This window comes from Pavona decussata, unplaced genomic scaffold (assembly GCF_977016875.1).
Source record: "Pavona decussata unplaced genomic scaffold, jaPavDecu1.1 SCAFFOLD_153, whole genome shotgun sequence".
In the NCBI taxonomy this organism is placed as follows: Eukaryota; Metazoa; Cnidaria; class Anthozoa; order Scleractinia; family Agariciidae; genus Pavona; species Pavona decussata.
In genome coordinates, this window is record NW_028145565.1 from 606,299 (window position 1) to 624,559 (window position 18,261).

At 38.2% G+C, this 18,261-nt stretch overlaps 2 protein-coding genes across 4 annotated transcripts; both read left to right on the plus strand.

The window, feature by feature from the left end:
• Positions 1-600: 600 nt before the first annotated feature.
• On the plus strand, positions 601-6,048 carry LOC146466150 (uncharacterized). Its single transcript, XM_085127754.1, has 5 exons — positions 601-769; positions 2,494-2,842; positions 4,037-4,201; positions 4,957-5,149; positions 5,706-6,048. The coding sequence occupies exons 2-5, from the start codon at positions 2,509-2,511 to the stop codon at positions 5,758-5,760; spliced, it is 747 nt and encodes a 248-aa protein (XP_084983880.1). The 5' UTR covers positions 601-769; positions 2,494-2,508; the 3' UTR covers positions 5,761-6,048.
• A 7,203-nt stretch (positions 6,049-13,251) lies between these two features.
• LOC146466151 (uncharacterized) lies at positions 13,252-18,204 on the plus strand. 3 transcript variants are annotated; one of them, XM_085127749.1, is made up of 6 exons: positions 13,297-13,383; positions 14,735-14,756; positions 15,137-15,566; positions 15,857-16,033; positions 16,512-16,704; positions 18,010-18,204. In XM_085127749.1, the coding sequence occupies exons 2-6, from the start codon at positions 14,745-14,747 to the stop codon at positions 18,095-18,097; spliced, it is 900 nt and encodes a 299-aa protein (XP_084983875.1). In that variant the 5' UTR covers positions 13,297-13,383; positions 14,735-14,744; the 3' UTR covers positions 18,098-18,204. The 3 variants fall into 3 exon arrangements, with proteins under 3 accessions (XP_084983877.1, XP_084983875.1, XP_084983876.1); XM_085127750.1 differs by lacking the exon at positions 14,735-14,756 and adding an exon at positions 14,091-14,180 and having other exon boundaries at positions 13,324-13,383; positions 15,136-15,566; XM_085127751.1 differs by lacking the exon at positions 14,735-14,756 and having other exon boundaries at positions 13,252-13,383.
• The last annotated feature ends 57 nt before the right edge of the window (positions 18,205-18,261 follow it).

Below are 18,261 nucleotides of genomic sequence, written 5' to 3' on the forward strand. Positions count from 1 at the left end.
TAACCGTGTTTACCTTTTTAAAGGCAATAACATGTAGGTGTAAACTGTACAATTGTTTCCATTGCAGATTTAACACCCACTTGTAATAACCCCTACTGAATAGAAGCTGTTTTATTTAAATTTAATTTAATTGAACTGATGGCTTTCAATTAGCTAAACTTTCACTTTCAGCAGAGAAATGCTGCGTTTTTAACTAAAAGCTTTGAACAGGACCCCATGATGATTAAACTAATGGCTGATTTGTGGCCTTAAAATGTTAACTAATAGCTGACAAATGGCCAAAAGTTTAACTGAAAACAGAGATTTCAGCCCCCATCCACACCTCCGATCCAAGGAGATTTGTTTGCTTTGCATCGGCGATTGAACAAATGTATTTAGCACCGGTATCGTGTGACTTTATTGGAGTTGTTTACATTATTCGAACACCACGACTTGACTTGTTCTCTAGTTTGCTGGTTTTGAGAAATATAGGTTTCGTTTTTCGAACATCGTGGTATTGTAGGAAACCATCCAGTTCATACACGTTGATGAGATGTTCATGCTTCACTGTGATTTCTGCTAAGTGTGATTTAAGGTGGCCATTGTAAAATATCCATTTTCTATACTCTTATTGAAAGGTACTGTGTACTTAAATCAAATTGCGAAATTTTATGCTAACAAACGAATTACCAAATACTTTTAGCCTCATAGCTCTGTAATCAAGCTTCGAAAGCGTTTCGGCAGCAAAGTTGACACCACTTCCAGTGCTTCGATAAAAACTTCATTGAAGGTGGGTAATACTCAGGGGGCCCCAGTGGTACGTTTAAGTGGAATATCTGCTCGCAAGCTATTATCTTGTCCGAAATTTGGATTTAAACGCAAAGAAAACTTGCGTTTTCTTAAGCAAAATGTCACCTCAAACTTTCTCAACACTGAAAACTAATCCCTTTTAATTTTGGAGGCGCAAATGTGCCGATTTAAACTTTAAGCTAACGAAACAGAGCGGATCAAACTGATTGGGAAACCGCAGGGATGGCGCAGTGGCGAGAGCACTCGCCTCCCACCAGTGTGACCCGGGTTCGGTTCCCGGTGTTGATGCCTTATGTGGGTCGAGTTCGTTGTTGGTTCTTGTCCTTTTTCCGAGGGTTTTTGGTCGTTTTTCTCCGAGTACTCTGGTTTTCCTCCCTCCACAAAACTTAACACTTTCAAAATTCCAATTCGACCCGGAACGAACGGACACTTTTGAAATAACTTTCACACTTGGAGAGCACTTGGTGCTCCGCCGTGGGTAAACAAATTTTGTCTTTAAATTTATCTGCCATAAAACGATTGAGGAATACAGGAGACAATATGTTTGAACATTTTGCCTCTGAAGACTTTTTCAGGCCCCTCTCAACCTTAAGGTTTTATTATTCGTTTTGTGCTTTTTCATAAAATATGATCTGTCTTCTATTTGTTTTTACCCTGAGCTAGGAAAACATTTTCAGCGTTTCGGGTGTGTCAGTAAGCATTGTAAGAACTTTTCTTTAGTCCAAGGCTGGGAAATTGTTGCGAGTCACATGCACTTTTGGCTCTCAGTCCAACATTACCGACTACATGAGGTAGATGTGAAGGTCAAGCGTTTTACTTAAAAGTTAATTCTCTGATTTCAAAATGACTATCAGAAAGTCTTCTTTAGAACTCTCACTTGATGAATCATCAAACATAATCAGGATTTCAGTCATTCGGGCACGCAACATAAAATGACTCTTTTGTTTGACTACGGGGAGGGAATGTAAAAATTCGTGAAACTGAAAAGTGAAAGTGCTGGCCGTTTCGACACAAAGTTACCAAATCACCCCCTGCATGCCAAATATTTCATATAGAAATGCCATACCTGCCGGCTCTAAGAGTTTTGTGGTGGACATGATCTTGAGGAGGCGGCGTGGTCCAGCGGTTTAGGGCGCCGGACGCCGCAGGTCCCGGGTCAGTTCAAGCCCTGTCCTTGGCCACGCTTGTGTATAGCCAGCTGGTTTGCCTCCCGCCAGTTTGGGATTTTTTTTCACCTGTTATGTTTAATTTGATTATTTGTTTCCCGTCATGTCTGAGTGGAATACCTGTAAACTAGCTTTGGGTAACTACGCGCATCTCCACAATAAAAATACGTATTTCTATGATCTGTTTAACTAAAATGTGGAAAACTATGCTATTCCCTATGGTTTTGATGCCTTCATATTCCGCCGCGAGTGCTCTACCTATCATTGTGCGTGGTGGTCTTAACTCCACCCTGTGCCTTCGTACCTCGATGCGTGATTGTAAAAAAAACAACGGCGACCATTTTATAGAAAAGGCCTATCTTCCTAATTAATATCAACAAGAGCTGTTCCGGGTTTTTAGCTTCACTTTGGCGCTGCTCTGCTTTATTTAAATACTACTACAAGTTCCCCTTAATAATTCGGTGTTTTTCACGCGTGAAAACTATCTGAGTGAGTTCATGATAAAAGAAGTAGGTAATACATGATATCTATTTCACAGGTTACCTTAAAGAACATGGCACGCTGGACTTTGTTATGGCTGGGTTTTGTTGGCTTGATGTCAGTCATGATGGCTGTCAAAGTGCCATCACCTGGGAAAGACAGCAAGTCAGATTTCAAGCGCATCTTCTGTAACAACAACAACAACAACAACAATAATAACAACAATAACAATAACAACAACAACAATAACTGGGGGTTGGTCAAACGTGTGTTTTGCAACAACAACAATAACAACAACAATAATAACAACAACAACAACAATAATAATAACAACAACAATAACAATAACAACAACAACAACTGGCTGAATATCATTCACAAGCCTTTCTATTTTGCTTGCCCTAAAGGTAAATTGTAAATAGCTGACAACGTGCTCGTTCAGTAAGGTCACAATTTTCCAACAAAGAGGTGAATTTGAAAATAAGTATTCATTTTTCACGAGGGCTTGATCTAACGTCACCACTTTGCAAGTTAAGTTTGTTGATGCCTTATACGTCTATCAGAGCCATTTCTCCGGGCCATTTTAACGAAGCACGTTCTCACATTATCGCTTATTTATAACGTTTAACGCGATCAGAATGCTTTCCATTTTGAAGGTTCACCTATCATCGAAAGTGTGGGAAGACTACTTCTTCTTCTTCTTCTTCTTCTTCTTCTTCTTCTTCTTCTTCTTTTTCTTCTTCTTCTTCTTCTTCTTCTTCTTCTTTTTCTTCTTCTTCTTCTTCTTCTTCTTCTTCTTTTTCTTCTTCTTCTTCTTCTTCTTCTTCTTCTTCTTCTTCTTCTTCTTCTTCTTCTTTTTCTTCTTCTTCTTCTTCTTCTTCTTATTATTATTATTACAAAAGGGGCCATTTGAGAGATGCGTATTTTGTCAATTTTTTTTTCTTTTCTTTTTATCAAGTGGAACTGAACTGATTTTAAAATGCCGAATTTCAATTTTTTTAGAACTTCATGACATTTTTTTTCTTTTTCTTTACAAAAACATTATGCTTGGAAGTAGTCTCAGTTTTATTTTTTGCAATCGAATATTTAAAAAAAATTATTACTGAAATTTTGCTTAAAAATAGTCTCTTTTTTAATCGAAATGAATTGTAAATAAGTTTTTAATAGCTCTTTTTTTATATACAGTACTGTATTTTTAACTTGTAAATAGCAATTTGTGTGGAATATTTTAATAAAAAAATTATTATTATTATTATTATTTAATTCCGTTTCAACTGTATGACTAGCCCCTCCTCCCATCCTACGTGATAAGCGATTTTGCTCCGATCACACAGTAAAAGGGGGTCAAAGTTTCTTTCGTCCACTTTTCAATTTCGAAATCGTCTTCATTGTTTCTCACGTATATTCTTTAGCAAATATGTTACACTGGCTGCTACCTGAAACTGTTTGTAGTCTAAATTTCTAGTTGTCATCTGTCTTTCCAGTATATTTCCTAACACAACGAGATGACAAGAATCACGTTTGTCGCGTGTTTGGGCGCCCTATCTTGTAACCATGTTCTTGAATATTTTCAAACACCGCTTTGTTGTTGTTCTTCTTAGGTCAATCCGTGATCTCTATTTACGCTGAGTATAGCCAAGCAGGGCATGACAGACTTTGGAGGATACAGTGCGGAATAAACAAAGCAGCCGTGTTCAGCCCGCAGTGGACGTCATATTTTCAAAGTTCCTTTAAGTACGAGTGTCCCAAAAATGGTTTTATCACTGGTACGACAATCACAGTAAATAGGGGACCTTTAAATGTGAGCACGAGTACAAGATTGAGTACCAGTACGACTCTCAAATTTCAAACACATCCGGCGTCACCAGCACGCTCCTTCCCGGTTGCTTTCCAGCAGATAAGGATAGCGTACGCAGAATCCAGAAAAGTCGGACAAGTGCTTATCCGAACCACGCGAACTAGCTTTAAAAAGTGGTATCACAAGCTCATGGAAACTTACATTTGGCTGTTTCTTTTGGTCTCTCTGGGAATCGAAGAGACAAACTGAAACTTTGACAAATTTACGGTTTTGGCCAGAAAGCCTAAAGCACGCGATCCGGAGAAGGGGAGGGGTGCTGGGAGAATCCAGAGGGAGAGTAAATAAATAAATAAATAAATAAATAACTTTAATAGTAACATCCTCGTGAGGTTTTTCAGGAACTATTTACAAACTATTTCCAATTTATAAAAGCAAAAATGACAATAAAAACTCGAAATCACAATTTATGCTGGTATTTTACTAAAAGTAGAGGGGATCATAGCGTCCCCCGTTTAATTTTAAAATACTCAAACAATATGAATCTCCTTGGTCTATTATACCCTTAAAATTACCAACCATTGAATAAAGTGCAACTTCAAATTTGAGAACATACTTCTGATAAGGCGAGGTTAAAGTTGTCGGGATTTTCGAGAAAAGGGAATTTTGTTTTATTGCTCTAAGAAACCCATATAATGAGTTTCATTTTTCGTTGTCTCTTGACAGGTATTCGCAGCTTCTATTCGAGCCAACAACATTACCGCGTATTCAGTTTTCAATGTTCTAACAACGTAAAATACGTCAAGAAACGATGCAAATGCCGGAGCAAGTATTTGAACGACTGGAGGGGTCATCTGATGTTTATGAAGCGAGGATATTACGTGGTCGGAGTGATGAGTGAATTCAGCTCAGCTATACAGTAAGTAAATAACTTGAGAACAGAAAAAAGAAAAAGAAAATGAAATGATGGAAAAGGAGAGAGTATAATTTAAGCTCGTTCAAGAAATACGGAAGGTACATAGTTTTAAGCATGTCACCATGGCGAAAGGATTTACATGGGGATTTAACTGATAGCTGAGAAATGGCTGTTTTTTAACTAATGGCTGAGAAATGTTAAGAAAACTATTAGCTAACATGTCTAATCTTTGTCCTGAGTGTAGTGTGAATTTTACTTGTCTGGTAAATAATTTCCCACAACTGTGTAATTAATTCCTGGAGAATGCGTTTCAACAAAGATGGATCTTAGTTCCTCAGAAGTTGTATCACAATGTTAAATAGCGTTGACTATATATGTATGACGAGAAAACTAGATTGCCCTAAGCCTAGGTCAAAGCTAGGTCCAACATTTTTCCAGCCTTTTCTTGTTTTTTTTTTTTTTTTTTAATTTGTAAAGGGGGAAAGACCGTGGGAACGAGGTTGGGTCAGCTCAGACGAAGCCAGTCCTCAAATTGCGTCTCTTTTATTTTCTGTTACAGTGATCGCCGTTGGAAGGTCAGATTTTGCAGGCTGAAGTACGTCAAGAAAGAGTGAAGGGATGAAGACTAAACACTTCGGCGCTAGACACAGGAGTTCTTATTTTAAATGACTCAAATTTGAGTCATTTATATTCTGGGCTGATTAGATCTTTTAAAGATCCTGCGTATACTTGCAGCATTTTCGTTTCCGATCCCTTGCTTATTGTTTACTTATCTTAAAGTTCCGTTTCTCTTTTTTTCTATCTTTCTTTTTTTTTTGGGAGGGGGGGGGGGGTTTAGCAGCTTTATACTTATTCACTGCTTGATCGTCTGATTTATAGAATAGTTCGAAATACTTACATCTTGTTAACCAAAACCGAACAGTATGTGACGGAATCACCTAAGAGTAGAAAGGCTTAAAAATCAGAACCATTGTCTTATACCAAATAGCAGGAGTTATGGGCTCCTGCTAATGTCACTCAGATGGGGAAATAAAGATATCAACTTAATGAGTTATTTGACTTCTTTTAAATTTCCAATATATTGCTTCTCCAGGCACTTTCAGATGATAATTTGTAGAAACATAATTCAGCCAGGTCTATTTGTTATTTTAAACTGAGACTAGTTATATGCAGCTCTCTTTCCCCCCCCACCCCCCCCCCCCCCCAAAAAAAGGAACCATCTCTTTTAACGCTTATCTAAGAACAAACGTTCTGAACCCTTGAGAGTATGGCCTCACACGCAGTCGTATTTAGGGGAGGTAATACGAGTCCCCTAAAAGTTTCTCACTTTGCTTGGTTTTTGTTTTTGTTGTTGCTGTTTTATTTTCTGGTTTGTTGTTTGTTGTTAGGATTACACTAACCCGCAAGTAGCCTTATTAAATCGTTACGTTTCACACAAAAATACAAGAAACGAAAGAAAAACATACGAAAAAATCAAGTGTTCACTTTTAAGACCAGTTATTGGAAAAGGAGGGAAAGATAGGTAATAGAAATATACAAGAACGGAAAATAATAAACAAACAATAAAATAACTAAGCAAGAGGTTGAGAAGGTCCAACAATACTTGGGCATTCTGTCGATTATCGAATCGTGGTCCAATCAAGTGATATAATCATCCTCATTTTATCAACATATTCTTCACGAATTCACCTTTGATTGTTTTGAGATAGAGGTCCGATAGAAGTAAGTGAGGACTCACAAACTGTACCAATACAGACTCTTCTCTCTCCACCGTTCACTGATACTCCTTAGATGAAGTCACTACTCCCAAAGCCTCTTGGGTGGGAAAATGGGGACGATGGCAACCATGGTAACTGTCGCTCGTCTATTTTGCTCGGTACCAGTCCCAACGATTCACGAGGGAAAAAGACCAAGGTCCCCGTGTCACAGCCTAAGCTGTAAGTTAACTCTCTCATTATTCGATGGTCCGATATGAAAAATGTTAAGTACTTCTTTGAAAAGGAAAGTTCGTAACGCTGGTCCATTTTTAGTGAAAATTACTATTGCATGTATTAAGCTGACGGGGAATGGCGAAGGTATAAAAACATTACAACTTGAAATCGTCGACCTTATTTTTCGGGATTTTCCCTTTTAATCTTTTCTTCGGCATTCCTTAGTTAAAATACACGTGATATTATACCCTTGTGTTCTAGAAGCCTTTAAAATATGAGCAAGGTTCCAAGGTAAGGGATTAGCAAACCTCTGACTATCACCATGGTAACCAAGACTGAATATTTTTATAATCCTGCACGCATGTTCCGTCATTCAGCTCTTTCGAGTGTGTTAGGCTAATAATGTTTTAAGAGCCAATGTCGGAAAATATCGAGAATCTCAAATCAGTTCTAAAAATTCGAATTTTGGCTGATACCACCCAAACATCCCTGTGGATGAACTATTTCAAGAAATGATATTAAGAAATCCCCAAGCGCTTTACATTTTGAGAATTTTAGAAAAGTTCGAAAATTCGCTAAAAATACATATTTTTATTCGGGAAATGGGAGCAAATTTCAACAATTTTCATCGACACAGCACAAGCGCGCAAGAGCTCCTATTGACCTGATATTACTCATGTATTTAGCAGACATCGAAAGCTTTAAGACCTCATAAAAAGGTTTTGCAAAATAACTATTGTAATATAGTTTCTGGCTTTTATTGTGTGCACCCTGATTGTGTGTTGTTTTGGCAGTCAAAATAACGCCCAACTTCAACCGTCAAAAGTCGATCCTGGTATGTCACAGATTGAAAAAAAATACTATACTAAACAAAAGAACTGTTATTTTATTAATTATACCTGAAGTTTCAGCTCTGCAAATTAAAATGCTTGCGAGTAATAAAATTTTAACTTGAGCCCCCAAGTCGCCGTGCGCGACAAGAACGTGGAATGTAAACAAAGGAAAACATATGCAAATCAAGGAGAAAATCACACGGAAGTTATAACTAGCCCATCAAAGCGCAGAGAATTGATGGAAATTATGTTATCTAAACAAGTATTGCCACCTGGGAAGCCAATAAAGCGCACTTGTTCGTCGAATAATCTTAAACAAGGCAATATCCTAAAACAAAGTAACAAAAAAAACAGCGATTGGCTTTGCACGGTCACGAAATCTGGTCGGGTGAATTCCCGGTTCTGAAGTAACTGCAGGCGTTCGGTCTATCAATCATTTCAACTTCAAAACCCCATCGGCAAACTATGTTTATTTTTTTATTTTATTAGCTTCGCCAACAGATAATAAATTTACTTAGATAAAAATGAACTATGAAATGAAAGTCAAAATTATTGTAGATGACCTCTCAACAAAATGGAATGACAGCGGCTATGAAGACCACAACCAAAACGGACCGTAATAATTGTATCCCAAATAAAATAAACAATAATTGTTTGTGCTCAAAGCCAAAAAGCATCAAGATGTAAGTATATCAAAGCAAACATTTACAATAATGATGAACACACCTTCCCGGCAGGGTCTGCTACAGACGTCCATCTCCTCCAAGCTTTGAGATAAGCCAGGATTTTTAGAAACTAATACCCTACACCCAGTCACAGTCTTAGCAAGTTTTCATCATCTTTCTCGTGATGTAAGGCGTCTGTAGCTTATCTGAATAAAATGACTTAAAAACTAGCGAGTAACTGAAATTGAACATATCAGGCCGTACAAAGGTTGTTGGTTCTATAATTTGGTGTCAAGTTACATGTATGGTCAGTGATTTGAATAAATTACCCTGCAGCCCCACCTAATTCCGTACAGTATTTCGAAATCCAAACAAACTACATTGCATAAGCGACACATGGTATAATCTACAGCGTTTATAACGCTGTGTGTGGAAAAAAAAATGCAGTTTTTCGACTCTTGTTGATGGAAATTCTAAATGCGATGTTAGCCAGGAATATCCTGGTCAATACGAATGTGTACCTCTTCTTAAATGTGAACGAGACATCTGGAAATGTATGGCCTTAGTGAAGATCCATCGTTGGAAAGTGAAATGAAACTGCTACTAGCTGGTGCAGGTAAACGACATTTGGTTTAATTTTTACTTTGTTTTTAATCTTGTTGTGTGATCAGATTGCGTGACAGTACTATAACGAAAGGTTTTTTAATCAGGATTTTTTTCGCCGGATGTGTCTCATGAACTCATAACTTTATGTCTCCGTCATCGGGTGGAATATGGTATAAGATGGAGAACAGGGAAAACTATGTGTATGTGTTCGGTTCCAAGTCCAAAGATTGCACATAAGCCAGCAAAAGTGAAAGGAACACGCAGAATAAACAGTCGACTATCTTCACTTATTTTGAAGGAAACAGGCCAGCTAATTGCTGTTGGATCGCGTAAGTGATTTTTACGTAATGTCTTGTAATTTTTACTGAAGTTCTCATGAGAGATCGATAGAACGGCTCTGGTAGCGTGTCTGGATGTAATCGCAACGGCATCACCAATCAGCGACACAGCGAAGATCCAAAATGTCAGTAAACTCAACAACTTTGAGTTTACAGAAGGCGGTATCAAAGCATGGAGGGCATATGACATTTGCAGAGGAAAAGAAATCAAGGCCGATACCTTGACAAAAGGTAACGTTCAGTCTTTTTTGTTGTTGTTGTTTGCATTTGGGACCCTCGACTATTTTAAATTTTCATTAAAAAAATCAAGCGGAAAGATCAACTCAAAACTAATAAGAGCAACAGAAAAAATAATAACAAAATTTAGCAATATACAAAGCTCTTTTAAAACTAGAACATAATACACTGAATGTATTCGTTTACCCATCGTTTTGACACTTATAAATTTGCCTAATTACAGAATCCGAAAACAGGTGGTTAGAATCTGCATTTTCTCCGGGGTAATTCAAGTCTCTCGGCCATAAAGACAAAAAGCATGTTAACGACGACGAGTCTCCCAAAACAGAAGAGAGTTCCAGTGACATTCAGGAGAGTTAGACCAAGCATGGTGTATACACTTGCCTAGAGAGTGGATGTACAAGGGTTTTCCAGAGATATTCGGCATTGACGAAACATCTATCCTCTGAGAAATGCATACGGTCCCTGGAAAAACACACTCTTATGGATCTCGCCAAGCTTGGCTATCAGCAGGTTTTAGAAGAGGGCGTTAGTGTTGTGCCAACCTTAAGAACCAGCGGTGTTGCAAGTAAACAATCCAGGGGACGTTTAACAGAGGGATGGGGGTTGCGACCAGCTAAGAAGGCGTATCGTTTTAGTGAAAATCAGAAGGCCTACCTCACTGATAAATTCAACATTGGTCAGTCCACTAGACGGAAAGTCGACGCAAGTCTTGTAGCACGTGATATGAGAAGTGCCCATAGTTCGAATAGCGAGCGGCTTTTTAAATCAACTGAGTTTCTGACCTCTCAGCAGATATCTTCATATTTCTCCCGCCTTTCTGCGACAACTCCCCAGCCCAGCAGACCCATGAAGTCGACCTTGCAGCTATTGAAGAAGAAATAAACTTTTCTACGGCCAGAGACGAAGTGATGGCGACTGTCACCCTCCAGCATCCAATAATGTTTGATCAATACAACATCTGTGCCATGGCAGAAAAAGACACATTGAGGGGTTGAAGGTTTCGTTGCTTCAGGTGATTGCCAAGGCCTCAATCTCGACATCCCTAATCTACCAATTCGCCGCAAAGCTCCATACCTGAAGTTGCTTAAAGAAACAATTAGTGATTGCAGTTACCAAAGCCAAGAAATTGACTACTGAAGAGGTGACTCTAGCAAGTCCTGTTCCTTAACATCGAGAAGGAGACCTCCTTTCAGTTTTTTACTTCCACCAATCTGTCTGTCATTTCTTTAACTAATATTTAATGTAAGTAAAGAAAAATAAGTGGAGATCTGAGCCTCGGTTTTCGCCGTTCTCTCGGGTTCGATCTTGTCCTTCCCCGAGAAGGGGAGGAGCGCGGGCTCATTTCCTAAACAGCTTCTGGTAATTGAGCCTACGAAAATCTCAAATACTTCAGTTGTAAGGGACGGACCATAACGAAAGTTATGGGGGGTGGGGAATTTAAGAGCGGCATAAATGTTTTCGCTAACATTTCCCTTTAGGTCAATGCGGGAGTATTTTTAAGGCTACTCGGCGTGCATGAATTTTTTTTTCATAAGATTTTCCCTTGCACGAAAATATTTTTATTTTGTACTTCGTCCCCACCCCAGAACCTTTCTAATGGTCTGTCCCTAAAGCCGGGGGATATTTCCCTATAAAAATTGCGCAGCGCGTGGCAGAAAATTTACAAAACACTTGAAGAGGTACTCTACATGTGTCCTCTTCAAGTGGCGTCCAACAGAAATGAGGAAACAAATGACAAGCATTTCTCATTTTTTAATGGATCAATGGATCATTGAAAGGTACCGCCAAAGCTCTCATGACTCTTGGAGTCTCTTCTTCTTACTTCCCTTTCTGTCTCTTTAACTCCAGGGATTAGAAGAAGAATGACCCTGGAAAGGGGCTTGAGGGCTCCGGCATGGGTGCGATTGGCACCCCTATTCATTTCTGGAGAGAAGTAGTATTTTGCTTATGAAGATATAAACGGAGATCGCGTAGGTGCACTAGGAGATTCTTTTAGTTCTGATTGCACAGTCCTCCTTTATTTAGTCCCCTTTATTTTACTACCCTAAAAAAAATAACTAAAGAATATGTTATATTTCATTTTCACAATACTGTGTACAGCAACACGTGACTTGAAAAACGTGACAGGTAACACAACACCAAAATAAACAAGATGAAGTGGCTTCTTCGTTTTCTGTGTTTATACGAGGATTATTTACTACCTATCTATAAATAGTTCTAATGAACAAATAAGTTAGTCTTTTTTTATGAAATGTTTAAACAAGACTTGGAAGACTTGCAAACTTGGAACACGGAACACGACACAAGGTCAGTGAGTAAACAATTCTAAAATGTATATAATTAGAAATTTGCGATGCGGGAAATCTAATCCCCAAGTGAGTATTGTACTTTTCTAAGATTATTTTAAACTCTGATTTATTTTGTTGTATCTTGTTACTTTTTGGATTTAATATGGCGTAGTATAACCAAGGGAAGGACCATTTAAAACGGAATCGTCGATGGCCCGTAATGGCCTCTGTCATTTCTTTATATTTCTAAAAATAAACTTACATTTTATGGTTCATTTCTATCATACCTCAAAATATCTACTTTTACTGACATTGTTTGTTTGCTCCATGGTCCATTTTGAAAGCTTCTTTAAGAGCGTTTGGACTTAAAATGATTGATTTTCTTTTACCTCGGAACCATCCGCGCTAGTTCATCCGACCCGATTTCATGACCCTTGGCCCTCTAGCCCTAAAATACCTTTTTTATTATTATTGTACGGATAATTTCGCTTTGTCAGTCTCTCAGATAGCAATACCTGTTTAGATAACAGAATTTCCATCAATTCTTTGCGCTTTGATGGGCTAGTTATAACTTCCGTGTGATTTTCTCCTTGATTTGCATATGTTTTCCTTTGTTTACATTCCACGTTCTTGTCGCGCACGGCGACTTGGGGGCTCAAGTTAAAATTTTATTACTCGCAAGCATTTTAATTTGCAGAGCTGAAGCTTCAGGTATAATTAATAAAATAACAGTTCTTTTGTTCAGTATAGTATTTTTTACAATCTGTGACATACCAGGATCGACTTTTGACGGTTGAAGTTGGGCGTTATTTTGACTGCCAAAACAACACACAATCAGGGTGCACACAATAAAAGCCAGAAACTATATTACAATAGTTATTTTGCAAAACCTTTTTATGAGGTCTTAAAGCTTTCGATGTCTGCTAAATACATGAGTAATATCAAGTCAATAGGAGCTCTTGCGCGCTTGTGCTGTGTCGATGAAAATTGTTGAAATTTGCTCCCATTTCCCGAATAAAAATATGTATTTTTAGCGAATTTTCGAACTTTTCTAAAATTCTCAAAATGTAAAGCGCTTGGGGATTTCTTAATATCATTTCTTGAAATAGTTCACCCACAGGGATGTTTGGGTGGTATCAGCCAAAATTTGAATTTTTAGAACTGATTTGAGATTCTCGATATTTTCCGACATTGGCTCTTAAGTAAACAGTTCACAGTAACATGTAAATTATTTATACGTAGGCGTAACTAACTGCCTTTCAGTTCTACTCGCCCCACTAGTCGAGATCGAAATAGTCTCGCTCTCCGAATACGGTTCACATCTTGGCTGTTGAAGGTATGTAACGTTTATCTTAGCCAGTTAATTTGATCCAAACGATTGCAGCAAGGCTGCCTTTAGCAGTAAAGAGTACTGTAAACCTAAAAAGTGTATGCTTGAATTTGTTTCATGTTTTCCAAGTTCTGTCTTTCTCCATAGCTATTTTTTAGTAGATGCACATACAACCTGCCGCACGCCATACTTGAAATCTATCGCAATGGTCGACAGCAACTACATTTTATCCAAGTTCTTGCATGCGTACAAACATTTTGGAAGCCTATAATATTATCAGCGAACCAGAAACTCGATCGATCAAGGGTGCTGTCATGTTAAATTCTTTCGCCACCTTGTCCGTGTTGTCGGTTTAAGTGTGACTCTTGATGTTTCTATACACTCACCGTCTGTCTTTTAAAACTTGAACGACCTACTTTAGGTTAAAATTTCATTATGGTCAAATTTATGCATTCTTCTTTTTCATCTATCAAAGTGTCAGACTTAAATGGAAAAATAAATAATTGACACGAAGAAGATCATAGGTTTGTTCCTTTCCATGAATGTTATTCATCAATACCTCGGCTGTGGAGTTGAGTATTTTCCAAAGAAAAAAATTCATGGCTTATCATAAATGTTTATAATAAAAAAACTATCTAACCTTTAATACTTTGATTTTTGTTGCTGTTCTTAAATAAGCGTCCATTAACCATCCAGCGACAACATTTGTTTAGCCTGCAGACAACAAAACCCTCTAGCGGAGAGATTTCTCTAAATCTCTTTCATGGTGTTAAATACCTGAGGGTTTTTATCACCAGTTTTATGTTAAGAAGTAATTCTTATTTATTGTTGCTGTTTTTCTTTACGTTTTTTTCGTCTTTCTTAGTAACTCTGTAGAAAATAAGCGGACCGTACGTAGCCAACTTCACTGAGCTATTTGTGGTTAACGCGATCTCAAGCACAATTTTCAGTGCCCGCTTGATTTCGCATAGCTCCGCAACAAAGTCCTATTTCACTTCAATGTGTAATTAAATGTGAGCTAAGAATTATAAACTTTTACCGAAAATTAAATGTTAAGCAGACCCTTAGCGCAACAGGAATGTGCAAAATATTTAGGCATTTAAAACTGAGTGCGTTGAAAAAACTTGGAAAAACTTGTTTATTTTGGTGTGACATTTACCATGGCAAATAAAACTTTGTGAAATCACTGTCAAATGACACACATCTCTCCGGAATTTTTAAACCTTTAACCTATTGATAATCCTCATTTGCTTTTCAGCAGACCAAAAATTCATGAATTTGAAACGTTTTGTCACTAGTGGCTTTATTCTATCACAAATTAAGAAGTAATATTTCTGGGTTCTTTATTGTTGAACAGGGTTTCGGCAATGACAAAAGAGGTAAGTATCTTGACGTCAGTGAAAAACGTAAATATTTGTCCTTAGAAAACCCATTTCTTTAATTACATTTTGACACATTTTATAGCAGCAATTTTAAACTGAATGTCGAAAGAAATTACAAAGTTTTTTATCTTTAATTTTTGTTCAAAGTTTATGGGATATGCTTCAACTAAGGCTCAATCTTCTCGCGCTGAATGAGACTTTACAAGGCAACAATAAACGCGAGTGGAAAAGATAGCTGCCAATCAAGCCCAGCCCTTTCGGGGCAAATCAAATGTTAAACTAAATCAATTTTGAGTTGGGTAATCTTACTGGTTCATTAAGTTATAAGTGCGTTGCACTGGAGAGCAATGTTAAAGCAGCTCTATTTCTTTCTCTAGCAAACAATGATTCGTGGATCTACACTCATAACATTAGGCGTGGTCCTGGGGCTAGCGGGCGTGTTTGGCCAACGACTGGAATCTGAAAAACGCGAAGAGAGCCAGTCTGTGCTTGTGGATATCGACCCTAAAGTTAATGCGGCCCTTGATGACAAGGACCAAACAGAAGATAACGAAGACGACAATCCCGCTGAACAAGTGAGCGACCCATTCTGGTTCTGGAAATCTCGCAGAATAAGAAGGAAATGCAGAAGGTCACGATACCGATACCGACGCCGACCTTGCCCCACTCGTAAGCCATATCCCACTCACAAACCATACCCAACTCACAAGCCACATACTCCTACACAAGCCTGTTCTACGTCAAGACCAACCGGCATACAATGGGATAACGTCTGGAGGGGAAAGCTGTTTGTTGAGTGTCCAAGAGGTAAATCATCATTATTAGTATTGTTGGTCATGTCGAATATTTGTTCGGTAGTAATCACACAAACTTATCAATTGAGAGTACAATTACAAGCTGCAGTTTAATCACTGGCGCTGCAAATAAAAAGCGCGTTGATCAAAAGTGGTACTCAGTTTAAAATAGGTAGTGTTTTCAAGCGTTCAAAAACTAAGGGGGGTGTTGGTATGGTCCCCTGCATTCAGAAGTGTCCTACATTTTTCACATAATATCCCTAAAATTTCAAAACCAAGCTGACGCCTTTGTTTTTTCCACAGGCTACTCTCTTATCTCCATAAAGAGCGTCTTCAGAGACTGCCAGCACGACCGTATTTGGAAATTCGGGTGTGGCTATAACGAAGCTGCTAAAGAGCATTGCCACTGGAGCCATGGCTACGCTAACGATGAAAAAGAGGGCATCAGTTTCCGTTGCCCTAACAATGGCTTTGTATCGGGTGAGAATCACGCACAGTCAGGCACGAGAAGCATTGTATTCTACATCAGTGCTTCAGCCCCAACTTTTCTTTTATTTATTTATTTATTTATTTATCTATTTATATATTTATTTAGTTATTTATTTATTTTTTTGTATTTTTTGGCTTCTCCAAAACTGTGCGAAAGGTGTTGGATGGTTGTAAAGATATGGCGCCCGAACAAAAATTGTTTCAGATCTTAGAATAATAAATATTTCGACCTTCAAAGCCTTGTGCTTCTCGACACAAACCTTCAGCCCCGTGGCTTATGTTCATCCCCGATTTTAATAGTTTTCTCATCTCCTTTTCTATAAAGGTGTGATCAACAATTCAACCAGTAAACTCATATTTCTTTGTATATGGGTCAGAGAGAAAACTCGAATACCTCAGGCAAGATATGAGGTTTACTGGACTAAGAAAAATAATAAAAAAAAACCTCGTGTTTATTATTTTCTTCTAGGTATCGATAGTATCTATACCAACGGAGATCGACGCTTCAAGTTCAAATGTTGCAACGACGAGGGATTTGATCACACCGACTGCCACCAGTCGCACCTTCTGAACCTGCCTGGACAGGACTTCGAGTTCAAGGTGGATCGCGACAAGAGATTTTACATCACTGGCATATCAAGCTTTTTCAATCCCGAGAAAAGGTAAAGCATGAACTGTGGTTTGTTCGCCTTAGTCATAGCGTTTACTTAGTTTGAATTGGTATCACTTCAAGGTTTCTGGCTCTACTAACTGGTCTACTATGACTGTACCAGATCCGTTTTGCATCCGAAACGGAATTAGTAAGGAAAGCTGAAAAAGGGCCCTTGTTCGTATACAAAAGACCGCCTAACCTTGCAAGTGCAGTAAATTTCATACCTGCCCCAGCAGCACTGGAGCAGGTAGTTTTAGATCCATACCAGTTCCAAACCCACAAATGTATGGGGTAACTGCACATTTCGTTTGGTATAAACAAAACTAACACAGAATCAACTGTATACCTGTACAAATTGTAACCCTACAAATCTTGAATCAGCAAACTCAAAAGCTAGATTAAAAGCACCCGTACTCAAGAGTAATTAGTTAGTTTCTACTTAGTATAATTTGTGTAGTTTCCTTAATATTTTTCTTACACTGCTCACGATCATACTTGCTTTTCCTGTTGCCTCTTACACTACCAATCTGTGTAAAAGTTTAAAGGCATTACCATTCACACCATAATAGCTTTCAATTAAATGGTCTCATTTGAGCATTTCAACCAAACACGAAAGATATTAAAAATCATCCAATACATACCTCTTACTAACCGAGTTCGAGGTCCGTGCTGTAAGTTACGGACCGAGTTGTTTCCCGTTGATTTATGACGAGGATCCAAAACTTACAGTACGGACGGAGAAAACGAGGTTAGTAAGATATTTATTATATCTCTGAGGTTAATCGGGCGCACTTTCAAATTTAGCGGGCCGTACAGTAAAATACGGCCCGCAAAACTGACCAATCACACCGCGCGTACTGAGAGATATAATAAATACATAGTACAATAAACGGCGCCAAAATTAAGTTCTGTTGGATAGCGTTCAACTAAATAGCCACAGTGTACCATTACACACAAACTAATAGTGTAAGACAGTGTAGTGTAACAGGAAAAACAAGTAACATCTTCCATGGATGTCTCGGTATGGACTTCATAAGCGGAGGGGGTGGGGTGGGGAGGGGGGGGGCATGTTTATTTAACCATTTAGATGATTAAGAAAATAACTTGTAAAATGTTCATTTTCCTTTCATACAAATACGTGATGGGTTTATTTTAAACCCGTTTTTGGAAATCTTCGTACCTTTGAAAAGACTTGTATTACTCAAATGTACTGCGCAATACCGAGAGCTGCGTATTTTGTTTTTCGCTGTATATGCCGGCAGTGAGGTGAATCTGATAGAAGTCAGTTCCAGAAGGCTTGTTTTCTTTCTCACAGGGACAGACGGTGGAAGATCGCCTACTGCAAATCAGAGGCAGAAAAGGGTCAAGATTACTCCCAGAAAAAAGATGTCATTGAAAACTAAACACGACAACTTTCATGAGCACTCATTCATATGTGTAGCAGTATTTTAGCTCGTTTTGTATTTTGTGGAAATAGAATTGGGTATTAAATATATAGTTTTCAACCTCAGTGCGTGTTATGCCTTCTACTTTAGTTTACAGTTCCTAGAATTTATGTAGAAAGAAA